Source organism: Lingula anatina, chromosome 2 (assembly GCF_051362555.1).
Source record: "Lingula anatina isolate TDL-2025a chromosome 2, LinAna3.0, whole genome shotgun sequence".
Classification (NCBI taxonomy): domain Eukaryota; kingdom Metazoa; phylum Brachiopoda; class Lingulata; order Lingulida; family Lingulidae; genus Lingula; species Lingula anatina.
In genome coordinates this window covers 8,668,595-8,680,657 of record NC_141768.1, presented here as the reverse complement: position 1 = coordinate 8,680,657, position 12,063 = coordinate 8,668,595, and the positions used below count along the sequence as shown (strand labels likewise).

Here is a 12,063-nt window from a genome sequence, read left to right as displayed (position 1 = left end):
TATTATTATTTTTTATTATTTATTTATTTATTTATTTATTTATTTATTTTATTTTTTGGGGGGGGGGAAAAGTTGCATAACTACAGGAAGCAGACACTTAAATGCAATTCCACCCATAAACTACTTTATAATGCTAATTATTGCTTGACATGTATCTATCATACTACCCTATACATCATCATATATAATAATTTAGTGGGAATATGGCCAACATAAAAAGTGCATTCCTTATAGTTCCATAGGAGTGAACCTTACCTGACAAGTGACTTGGGTAGGGCAATAGATTTTTGAACTTCCAACTCAAAGGTTACACAAATATAAATAATATCAACCAAAATATTCTTAAGTGCAGTTAAAGGTAAAAGAACATCCAGGTAGGTCTCTTTTAATACTAGACCAAATGAATATAAATAAATAAATAAATAAATAAATAAATAAATAAATAAATAAATAAATAAATAAATAAATAATTGTAGTGGTTTAATGTATATTCACGTGAGATTTCATGGGATTTGGAGGAGAGAAGGGTAAATAATAATGGTGGACTTAGAAGTGCAGTGTGATTTACCCATGGATATTTTTCTAGTTGTTTTTTCTTAGTGAATTGGATACATTTTATAGGTCTTAATTTCTCAAAATAGCTCCCCCCTCGTTTCTTTTATGTGAAATTCTTATCTTAATTTCAAAGCAGTAGGATAAATGATTTTAGAGCACAACCTCCCTTTTTGTTGCTTTATTTATCCTATTTATCCTATTTGCATGTGCACAAAGAGTGGTCAAACGTTAATTATCAGTTTTGCTACTTTCAAAATTGATTTAAGATAAGTGATCAGTTTCCCAATGTTATTCAGTAACAATGTAGGATGTTATTATAAAATTGACATGATGGATGACTAGGGCGACTCTGGTACCAGTGTTTGGTTTTAACACTTTTTGTTTAGGATATGTGAGCCCCTAGTTATTATGTTCCATAAACAAATGCATTTTTTAACATTTGACTGATAAGATCAGAAGAAATTTAAGCCTTACAAGAAATTTCCTGGTAGTACTTATTGTTGTGATTAAACAGGCAATAAATAGAGTTTAGAGCTGTTCTATATTTGAAATCAATAATACAGATTTCACCAAAAAATGCCTCAGTTATACCATCAGCTTGAGTTAACAAATTCACCTCTCTGTACTTCTGATGCAAATGCTTTATCTCAACATGACAATGTTTGTTTCTGCAGTATTTAAGCTGATAAGGAAAATATTCTCACTTACTGGTCCCCTAAAGTTCTGTGAAATTACAATCTTTTGCACAACAGTACATACTCATGCATGTTTTGCGTGTAACTTTTCCATGCTTTGTAAGATGACATTCCCGCTGCATAGAGTTTCACCCTAATGGCTTAAAGGTTAGCCCAAACTCACAAATTTTTTTAACATTTCCTAGTCTCATATGATCTCACGCAGTGCAGGAAGCCTCATTTTAGGCCTCTTGGTTCATACTGTGCTATCTTTGTTTAATGAAGCCTCATGGGTTGCATTAATTTTACAATATGTGGTTGAATGTGGATACCAAAAAATGATTACACTCATGTGAAGATGATAGGTCATTCACAAAAAAAAACCTAGTAGATGGGTTAGAATGTATTGCAAAGAGCAGACAGAAAGTGAGTTCAATTTGCTGCTTTCATTTCATTCAGTATGCCACTTTATTATAATATAAATTCTTATTCTAAGCTTATACTTGAAGATTAATCAGCTGAAATTTCTAGGGTCAAAACTGTTATCAAAACAACCATCTTTGAATACTGTCAGATAACAGGAAATTCTTCTCGCACTCAACACGGAATCAAATTTCCTGGAATTCCAAGTTATAAGGGATCATGTATCTTCATGTGAACTTGTGGAACAGGCTTGTTTTGGAAAAGCACCTTTATAAAGCTCACCTTTGCTATGACACCGAAATACACAATGTTCAGACTATGTTGCCATTCGTTTGGGTTTCCCACAGATAACATATTGCAGATTTGATGCTATTTTGGTCTCCAATGTAATCAAACAGATACACATTTTACTTGTCTTTCCAAGCAGTTTATAAAAAGCAGCAGAGCCATTTATTTAAAATGATTTTTAAAAAATGAGGAAATTATCAACTCAAAGCACATGCATACTGTACACAAAGTGATGCTATCCAGTAGGTCTTCCAAATAAATGATACATTCAACACCGCCAGTCATTATAAATCTTAAAGCTTATCAACAGAATTTCTCAACTAAATCAGCCTTAAAGCAAATCATTGATAAATCAAGGATAAAAAGATTTAACAACATTCTCTTTTCTTCCATTTAGAAAACTTTTTCAGCCACTTTGAATCTTTCAACATGCTTGTGTATGAGCTTTGCAAAAAAAAACAAACAATTTTTACAACATATGAACTAATGAAATGCAGCCAGTTTCTTATACTTATTTCAGGGCTCTTTATAACACAATGCCAGATTAAATGTCTGTGCAACTAGCAGATGAGTCTCTTCCTATGTCTGAGTAGACTACTAACTATATGTCATTGCCCACTAATAACATATTAATGCCTTATGCTAATTATTTCTTCAACCAGAGATGATAAAAACAATTTCAATTTTATGTGTTTTTTATCATATGTATACAGTGGTTGTATAAACTTTGTTATTATTAGCCTGAGATATCTCATTTTTAAAACAGTGAAAAAATTTATGAGCAATTTTTAAGTTCTTTTGGCTCAGGAAGCAACTCTCTGCAATCTTCCTGTAATGCCTAAATTAAGTGGTCAGGGGATGAATTAGGGATCAATATTCCAATGCTTAAAAGCATGACTTAGAAGTTAAAATGCAGAGGTTCACAAACACTATTTCTGTTCCTGGGAGTTAGAACTTACATATTTTTGTTAAATCAAGCAGAACACAACAGTATTCACTCTACAAAGATAACAAGCAATGTAAAGCACCCTAAGCAATTGAGAGCTAAAGGTTAAGGCTGTAATTTATTGGGTCCTCCTCACTAAAAAGAAACAAAAATATTTTTGCTGCTTCCACTACCTACCTGTCCTGGTGTAAGGGTAGAAATTCCATGCTTTTTCAGTGATATAAAAGATATTAGGAATGAGGGCCCGCACCCAGCTTGGCAGGCGGCTGGAATTGAAAGGGAAAAATACAAGATATAATGAAAGATGAGCTTTTTCCTTGGTAAAGCTATTTGAATTCAAACGTTTTCTTTTTTTTTCTGAAAGAAAAAACTTGCAATTAAGGTATGAATTGTTAGGTCTTGATCATACTTTTTAACAAAAAAAATTCTTTTCAAAATTTTTCACTTATTGAATAAAAAATTACATTTGATAAAGATCAAGTAAAACCTAAATGCCCACATGTAATACCTCTATATGCATCAAATTTTTGCCACCACTGCAATGCCTCCCACAGGTATCTCAAAATACACAACACAAATATATCTATTACCTAGGGTATAAAATCTGTTAACTACACATGTATGAGACCAAAAATCCTGTTCAATAAGACATTATCACAGCAAGATTCAGCAGGCGGAAACCTGCCCTTGTACTTCTAATAAGCACAGGTGTTTAGAACACTCCACTTGTCTTTGATAACTATGAGAAGTGTGCTGCCAGGAAACCTGAATTTACAAGCTGCCTGCGGATATATTTCTCTTTTCTCACATTTACATCTAGGCCCTCCTGAAACAACGTTGCAATATAAAATACAACGGTATACTGCATTCAAAATATTTTTCAATATACACTGCATACATTTTTTTATGATTATGAAACAAATGCCAATTCAATACATAGGCTCTCAGTTCAATGACAATGAAACATGTCTGGGAGTCAAATTTGTTGACAGGTGGCATTTTATTGACAGAATTATCAAATAATTGAAATAGGTAAATCAAATAACCTTTCAACCCAAAATATCACAGATATTTGCCAGTCTTTACTGATGGTATGCATTTTCTATCTATTCCAATTCATATACAATACAGTATAAATCAGGTGAAAATTTATTCATAAAGACAGTCATCCCAGAATTAAGCCATCACATAAAACTTTTACATGAATCCACTATTGGGAAAGTAAAAAAATCTATAAAACGAGTTTCGTCACAATCAATTAGTACCTGTTAGACTGCTTTTAGCAAAAAAGATATAAGAACATTATTACAATACACTTCCAGCACTAATATTTCCATTTACAGGATTAATCTGTGATTTAGCTTATTAAGATCCCTACCAGAGAAATCAATATGTTTCAACATTTAAGAGGCTGGTTTTGAGTTTAATTGTATGTATACAGTCCTTTTACTAATCACCCTCAGGCAGACGATTCATTAAAGCTCCATTAATGTGAAAATCGGTGATGAAAAATTGCACATTTACTCTCAATGCTTGCAGATAATCATCAACAATGTTTACTATCCTTTGAGCAATGTAAGTGCATTTGGAATTCACCTGAAGAAAGGTCAAGCAAGTATCTTCTATTCATGACTAGCCTGACCTAGAGTCTGCTCATGAAAACCCAGAGTTTGAGGGCTTCATTGGTAATAAACATCTCTAGGAATTTAGGAAAATATTTGAAAACAGATGGGTTTCAGAGCTAATTCTGTATAATATATAGAATATAATATAATATAGAATAGTATAATTTTACTCTAAAACATCATGAAATAGGAAACAAACTATTTTTTCAAAAATGATTTATTTTTGCTTTTGGAAAAAAGATGAACCACACTTGATAACTACTAAATGACCGCATAGGCGAAATTATACAGTGCACTTATTAAGATGTATTTTCTGTATCTGGGTTTGAAATCCATCCCTTTTTCTAATTCAATAACACACATAAATGCAAGGACAAATTTAAAGTGACATTTACAGAAATGCAGAAAAATCACCTGCAGATATTAGCACTCCCTTCTACTCATACATGATGCAGAACAATTACTTTAAGTGCACAAGCAAAGAGAAAACTGCAAAGCTGTTTTCAGATTCTTACTTCTGTAAATGGCATTTATCAAGGAAAGTATTTACTAGTAATCTACAAAATATCTCTTTTGGAATTTTGAAGTTAATAAGCCATGTATGAAGGTGTCAATAATAAAGGCTATAAATGCCATTTGAAACCTGACATGGCTGCTTACCTACAGAGATGATGTTTTAATTCTTATATGAAAAACCAAACACAGTGGTTTGATGCGTTACCCTTTTCATTTATCAAAAAAAGAAAAAAGAAAAATAATTTTTTCTATTGGCACATTATTTGAAATATTCAAAGTGCAATAATAATCAGTATACAGTGTAAAAATTCATACTTTACAACCATTATAGAGCATAAAATGAATTTTTAAATAAATATGACCAAATTTCCTTAATCACCAAGGCATACCATATCAAATACCTTTGAATAAATTACAATCCATACACTTTTTTTTTTTTTACTAATTTTCACCATATTTTAAGGGAAATCCATAAGTCTCCAACACCTTAAGAAACTAACAATTACACACAGGTTTCTATCTTGTAGTTTTTTCAACTGTTTTGGATATGCTGTGCATTGGTGATTATATGAAGTGTTAAAATATCCAAAAAAAAATAATAATAATAATAATAAAAGATTAACTATATAAATAAAGGTCTATAATGCCCATTGTTTGATGTCTTTATTAAACTGTATTTCATCTAAGCAACAGAGCAACTGGCTATTTACTTACCTGTTCAGATAGACTCTTTTCTCTGTATACTGTCCAGTTCCATAATTGGTATCTTCACAAGGTTCATTTCTGACCACTTCTACACCTTCACCTTTTTCACTTTGTTCATGACTGTGCTTAGTTATCATATATAGCTGCCCAATACGATACTGAAAAATCAATATAAGTATTTAAGGGAATTTGATAGAACTGAAAGATCCCTTCTCATACCTACCCTGCGCCTTCCTTTTGATAAGAGACGGAATATTTTTAATTGCCCCACCCCCTAATTAATCAAGACGGAAACTAAAAATCTACATATTTTTGAACAAGATATCTGCAGTACTATCAGCGCTCAGAGATTTTTGTGATATCCAATTTTTTTAATACAAAAGTTTGAGTAATTTATAATTTTGGGTAAAATGATTGCTCTATTATCTGATCATTAACGTAGCAGTGTAATTGTGACTTGATGAAAGTTATTATGTTGACAATGCCAATGGACATCATGCAATGTCCAGCACAAATTACGGTACAACTTGATGTCCTGTGCTTTGAGTGTACCGATTTGCAACATAACAACGGCATTTACAATGCATTTTTGACCATTTGTAAAGACATACCTCTTCCACAGTGAGTGGCATACATACTCGGTACTCTTTCAGTAACATCTCTCACTGTTTAGTCTCTCTGAAAGCAAACTTCTATCTACAACCACACTCGCGTGTGGCATGTGTTCAGGATATCAATACCAGAGGTCAAGGTCAAAGGTAAAGGTCAAAAATTTCTCGCGAGCATGAGTTTTACAATGTACTCAAATAAGTATATAATTTTTCAAGTTGATAAAATATATCTTATGGTTTTAATATCATCTCTGTTGATGTAATCAAAAGAGTAGTTAAAATATAAATTAAATGATGTTTATAACCTCGTTCTTAGTAAAACGTACCAAGATCAAAGGTACTGAGAATGAGACTTTACTTTGGAGATCGTTTCTAACACAGACAACATGGCGGACACCGGCGATGGACGTATCCAGAAGATGGAAGTTGATTACAGCTCCACTGTGGAGCAAAAACTTCCCGAGTGTGAAAAACTCGCAAAGGTTAGGAACTTATGGCCAATGACACAATTTCAGCTTTCACGTTTTTATGAAATTTGTCATTTTACGGTTGGTTGTTACCTCTTTGTTAAGGCTTCCAAAAAAGCAAGTCACTCATCATGGCATCACTCATTGAATTGGAATTTTAGTGAACTGTGATGATGGCTACTGTTCAAAGTTAGATTATCTGTATTTTTACCAAAATATGTAAAGTTCCAAATAGGAATGCCTCAGAAGTGTGTATTCTACTGATAACTGTCAAATCATAATGAAATTTTAATTAAAACTTTGTTCCAACAGAGATACTAAAATAATCATTTGAATTTTTAAAATACGCATATTTCGGAGAAATGATGGTAAAATCTTGATGGAACTTTTTCAGTGTGGAAACTGGCTATTTGCACAACTGTGCATTTGGAGAGCAAGATCAAAAGCATTCCCAATGTCAACCTCTTGTTTTTACTACCCTATTATATAAAATATATAAATATATTATATTATATAGTATTAATAGTTATAGTTGTTTCTAAATTCTTTTATTAATATTATTTAAATATGTGTAGAAAAAAAACTTACAAATTTGCTGATTTTAATTATTTGTAAACAGATGTACCTCTTTTGGCATAATATATATATATATATGTGTGTGTGTGTTTGTGTGTGTTATTTTATTGGTTGCCAGGTCTGTTAGAAGTAATTATATGTTTCCTGTGCTTTTGGAATGCAAATGAATATTGTTTTTCAGTCATTTTGTGAAATTAGTACAATGCCAATAAATCCATAATTGCATTATATATTTCAGGCAGGGAAGTTAACTGAAGCCATAGATATACTTCTTGGACTAGAGAAAATGACAAGGACAGTGAGTGTTATTTGTCAGTTGCACTCATTTAGTAATAATGATAATAATAATTATGGTGATAATTGTTTTAATATAATAAACATCATATTTTTTAGAGTACAAATCGTTATTTCTGTAAAGAACTATGAATGAAATAGTGGCTTCTCTCCAATTTTTTTTTCTGTGTGCTCATTTTATTTTGAAACTATTTTAGGCTGCTGATTATCATTCAACTGCCAAGATTTTGGTTGGCATTGTAAAGATGTGTTTTGATCAGAAAGACTGGAGTGCCCTAAATGAAAATATTGTGTTGTTAACAAAAAAGCGGGGACAAATGAAACAGGTAAGTAAAAGATTAACATTATAAAGAAAAAAACATACATGAAATATACTGCACAAAGAGATGCAGTTACTAGTAATACTGTTATTGCTCTTAATAAAACCTTTGGTTTGATTTATGCTTGATTGCCTGTAAAAGATTGTAGTAATTGCCTTGATGTAATTAAGGATGGTGCCAAGAATTATGTAACATGGCTCATTGTAAATAATCACATTTTACAACATTGGTAATGTTTATATTCATGACTATTAAGAAAATGTTGGGTTTTATATTTCAGGCTGTGACTAAGATGGTTCAAGAGGCCTGCAGTTATGTTGAACAGACCCCTGATATGGAGACCAAACTTAAACTTATTGATACACTAAGGACTGTTACAGCTGGCAAAGTAAGATTGAAATTATTGAAAAGCGCATAGTAGTTTTCCCAGTAGTTCTTGCTGACTGATTGGGAGTAGGGTATGCTTAGGCATATCTGGTGAAATGGTTTGTAATTGCAAATATATTAATATCCCTACTTTTGTATCTTGTGTTGTTAGATAGTCCATGCAGACAAGTTCTTGTTAAAAAGAAGAAGAAACAGAGCAAAGCTCTCCACAATCTGAAGTTTGTGTTTTGAGCTCAACAACTCAGCCAATCATTAATATAATCTGAAACATCTTTTGCTATTTCTGGCTAATAAAACCTACCTCTGTCTTTCAATAAATGTCCGACTTCATTGTGACTTCACTAGAATGCCATAAAATAATTTCTTTTTATGTCATTTTTTCATTTTATTTCATGAGATTTTGTTTTAATGATTTGTTGATTTACTTGTGTAGATATATGTAGAAATTGAAAGAGCCAGACTAACAAGAACACTTGCCAAGATAAAAGAAGATGAAGGAAACATTACAGAAGCTGCAAGTATTCTCCAGGAATTGCAGGTAAGCTTGTCAACAGAAATATAGATGTAAACAAACTTCTAAAAACTTAGTATAACAAGCATTTGTTTAAATATAAACTACAGATTATGAAATATGATGTTTCATTTTTTTCTGAATATTTGCACCAACATGGTTTGTTGGGAAGTAATTTGTGAAACAGAAATATCTTAATACTCCAGAAACCAGGGATAAGCACCTCTCTTGCAGGTTTCACCACTATGGGAAGCATACTGACCTTACTTTTTAATCTTATACATACTGGCTGAATTAACATCAGTAATACAAGCTTATTTTTCTTATTATAGGTGGAAACATTTGGTTCCATGGAGAAGAAAGAGAAAGTGGAGTTTATCCTTGAACAGATGAGGTTATGTTTGGCTAAAAAGGACTATATTAGAACACAGATTATCAGCAAAAAGATTGCTACAAAGATCTTTGATGAAGAAGGAATGGAGGTAGGTACTTTTTTAGGTTGGTAATATTGTTTAAATCTGTCAGTATTGTGATATCAGTATTTTTATAAAACATAGACAAGTTATACTGATATCTAGGTTTTATTTCTGTTGTTTATTCCATCACTTTTGCTTTCGTTTGTAATGAGAAATAAAGAAGTTATAACTCATCAGCATTGATAGATGTTCATCTGCAAATTTCTCAAGTGATGATAGATGTTCATCTGCAAATTTCTCAAGTGAATGTGTTTATAGTTATGAGAGTAGCAAAATCAAGTTAAATCCTCTGCTGTATCCATTGTAGGAACTGAAGTTGAAGTACTACCAACTTATGATAGCTGTAGATCAGCACGAGGGGTCCTATCTTGCAACATGCAAACATTTCAGAGCTATTTATGATACCCCAAGCATTAAAGAAGATAAAGAAAAGATGAAAGAGGTAAGTGTATCAATGAAAAATGTTTTGAAACTTGACATATCCGTATGATTATTTATTAGAACCATTTCTTGTTTGACTTGTTAAAAGGGAAAAAGATAACTATTCCTGGTTTGCCCATCCAGGTAAATATAGTATTAAAAGACATAGATTTCTAAGAAGGGTTACAAAATCAGTCACTAATCATTATATTTTAAATTGATACTCTAATACTATCTAAAGAGATACACATTTTTATGAGGGAATGTTTTGCTATTTTTTACCGCTTAATATCTCCCATTTATGATTCTGAAACAGAAGGGATATTTTTTATATCTCCAACACCTAATGAGTTGATAATCATAAGTTTGCCCTTTTGTTATCCCCAGGCCCTGAAATGTGTGGTCCTGTACCTTGTACTAGCTCCATATGATAATGAACAATCTGACTACACCTTCAGAGTTTATGAGGATAAAAATCTGGAAGAGATTCCAAAATATAGGTAAGAAGGTCAACAGGTAAAAGCAAGATGGCTTTGAATTTATACTTAATCAAGGTTGACCATAAATAAATTGTATACTAAGTCAGATTGTTGATTATGGATACTATTAGTAACATATATACCCAAATATATATACCCAAGACATGTTGTTGTCATATTTTTGGTCTTATGTGTAGTGAGTAACATGATTGTTTTATTGTATGAAGCATTTGGCTTGATGTTTTCATCAAATCTTTGTGCAGGGAACTGTTGAAAAATTTCACTACTCCGGAGATAATGAACTGGAGACAGCTTTGTGCAGCATTTGAGGGTGAACTAAAGTTTGGATCCCCAGGGAGCACAGCTACAGATGTCTTCAATACCAACACAGAAGCTGGTGTAAAAAGATGGGATGATCTCAAGAAACGAGTGGTAGAGCATGTGAGTATTTGTGATATCATGGTCATTGTATTAAACCTTGATCAAGACTTTTTGATATTTTTTTTATGAAAATTTATTTTTCTCTGATATATTTTATTTTCTTGAAAATGAAGCCCAGACTGCATTATGAGTGTCTGTAAATAGTATATGGCATATAGTGTGGAAAACAGTTAAATGTTCTTTATTACTACCTCAATGCTGTATTTGTCTACCATTAAGTTTCTGATATTCTTTCTATATTTTTTATGATACATTTTTGTGTTCAATGAATTTTTGAGGTCCTTTAAAAATTGATATTCACTATTTTCTGTCATAGTACTTCATGAAGATTACATTAGAGATGAAATAATATTTGTCAGTAAGTAGATGAACATACCCTATAGAAATTGTTTAATTTCAGAATTTTGTTTGTTTCAGAACATTCGTGTGATGGCAAAGTATTACACGAGAATAAATATGAAGCGAATGGCAGAGTTATTGGATCTTACTGAAGCAGTAAGTTTTGGATTAAATCTAGGCTTTACTTTTTTTACTTGTCATATTTAATTAAGATTTCATGGATTTTTTGTAAGTGCAAAGATGGCATTTCCATGTGAATTACTAAATTTGTGCATTAGTTTATTTTATAGTTTTCATGTTTTTCTTGATTTAAACATCACTGGATCCATGAAATATATTATTCATACGACTTCAAGGTTATTTCAGATCACTGTTGGTAAACAGAACTGTAAACCATCTTATGAATTAAACTTTTTTTTTTTACAAACATTAACATTACTTCAAATTTTTTACTTTTTAGGAAACTGAAGAGTTTTTGTCCAATTTAGTGGTGAACAAAACTGTTCAAGCCAAAATAGACCGCCTTGCTGGTATAGTCCACTTCGTCTCTGCCAAGGATCCTAATGACATTCTAAATGACTGGGCCATGAATATAAACTCTCTAATGCAGCTGGTTAATAAAGCAACACATCTTATAACAAAGGAAGAAATGGTTTACAAATTACAATGATTGAAACCCCAGTTTGGTAATTGAAAACATTTATTACCTTTAAATGTCAGGACATTGCCAATTGGGAAGGTACACAAATGTACACATTATTTTGCATGTGAAGTGGATTTGCATATTCATGTCACATTTCATATTCAAAAACAGAAAACTATCACACATTTCAGTTTTCTGCTGTTTAGACTTTGAAGAATTCCATTATTGTATAATGTGACTGAATATGACTACAAGATTACTCCACACATTTAAATGAAAATGTTCAAACATTATTGATTGAACCTGAAAATAAAGATGTATGCTAAGAGCTTACTGAAAATTTTACACATCTGTGTGAAGGAGATGT

General features: G+C 31.8%; 2 protein-coding genes across 2 annotated transcripts; one reads left to right on the top strand and one right to left on the bottom strand.

Annotated features, from left to right (window-relative positions):
* Positions 1–65: 65 nt before the first annotated feature.
* Positions 66–6,502, bottom strand: LOC106168058 (cytoplasmic phosphatidylinositol transfer protein 1-like). Its single transcript, XM_087005277.1, has 3 exons — positions 6,344–6,502; positions 5,742–5,890; positions 66–3,152 (listed from the first exon to the last, which is right to left on the bottom strand). Exons 1-3 carry the CDS (start codon positions 6,389–6,391, stop codon positions 3,056–3,058), a joined length of 294 nt encoding a protein of 97 aa, XP_086861403.1. The 5' UTR covers positions 6,392–6,502; the 3' UTR covers positions 66–3,055.
* Positions 6,503–6,639: 137 nt separating this feature from the next.
* On the top strand, positions 6,640–12,041 carry LOC106168335 (26S proteasome non-ATPase regulatory subunit 12). Its single transcript, XM_013547365.3, has 11 exons — positions 6,640–6,825; positions 7,625–7,684; positions 7,878–8,006; positions 8,281–8,388; positions 8,821–8,925; positions 9,231–9,380; positions 9,682–9,816; positions 10,182–10,294; positions 10,537–10,714; positions 11,132–11,209; positions 11,514–12,041. Exons 1-11 carry the CDS (start codon positions 6,730–6,732, stop codon positions 11,721–11,723), a joined length of 1,362 nt encoding a protein of 453 aa, XP_013402819.2. The 5' UTR covers positions 6,640–6,729; the 3' UTR covers positions 11,724–12,041.
* Positions 12,042–12,063: the final 22 nt, after the last annotated feature.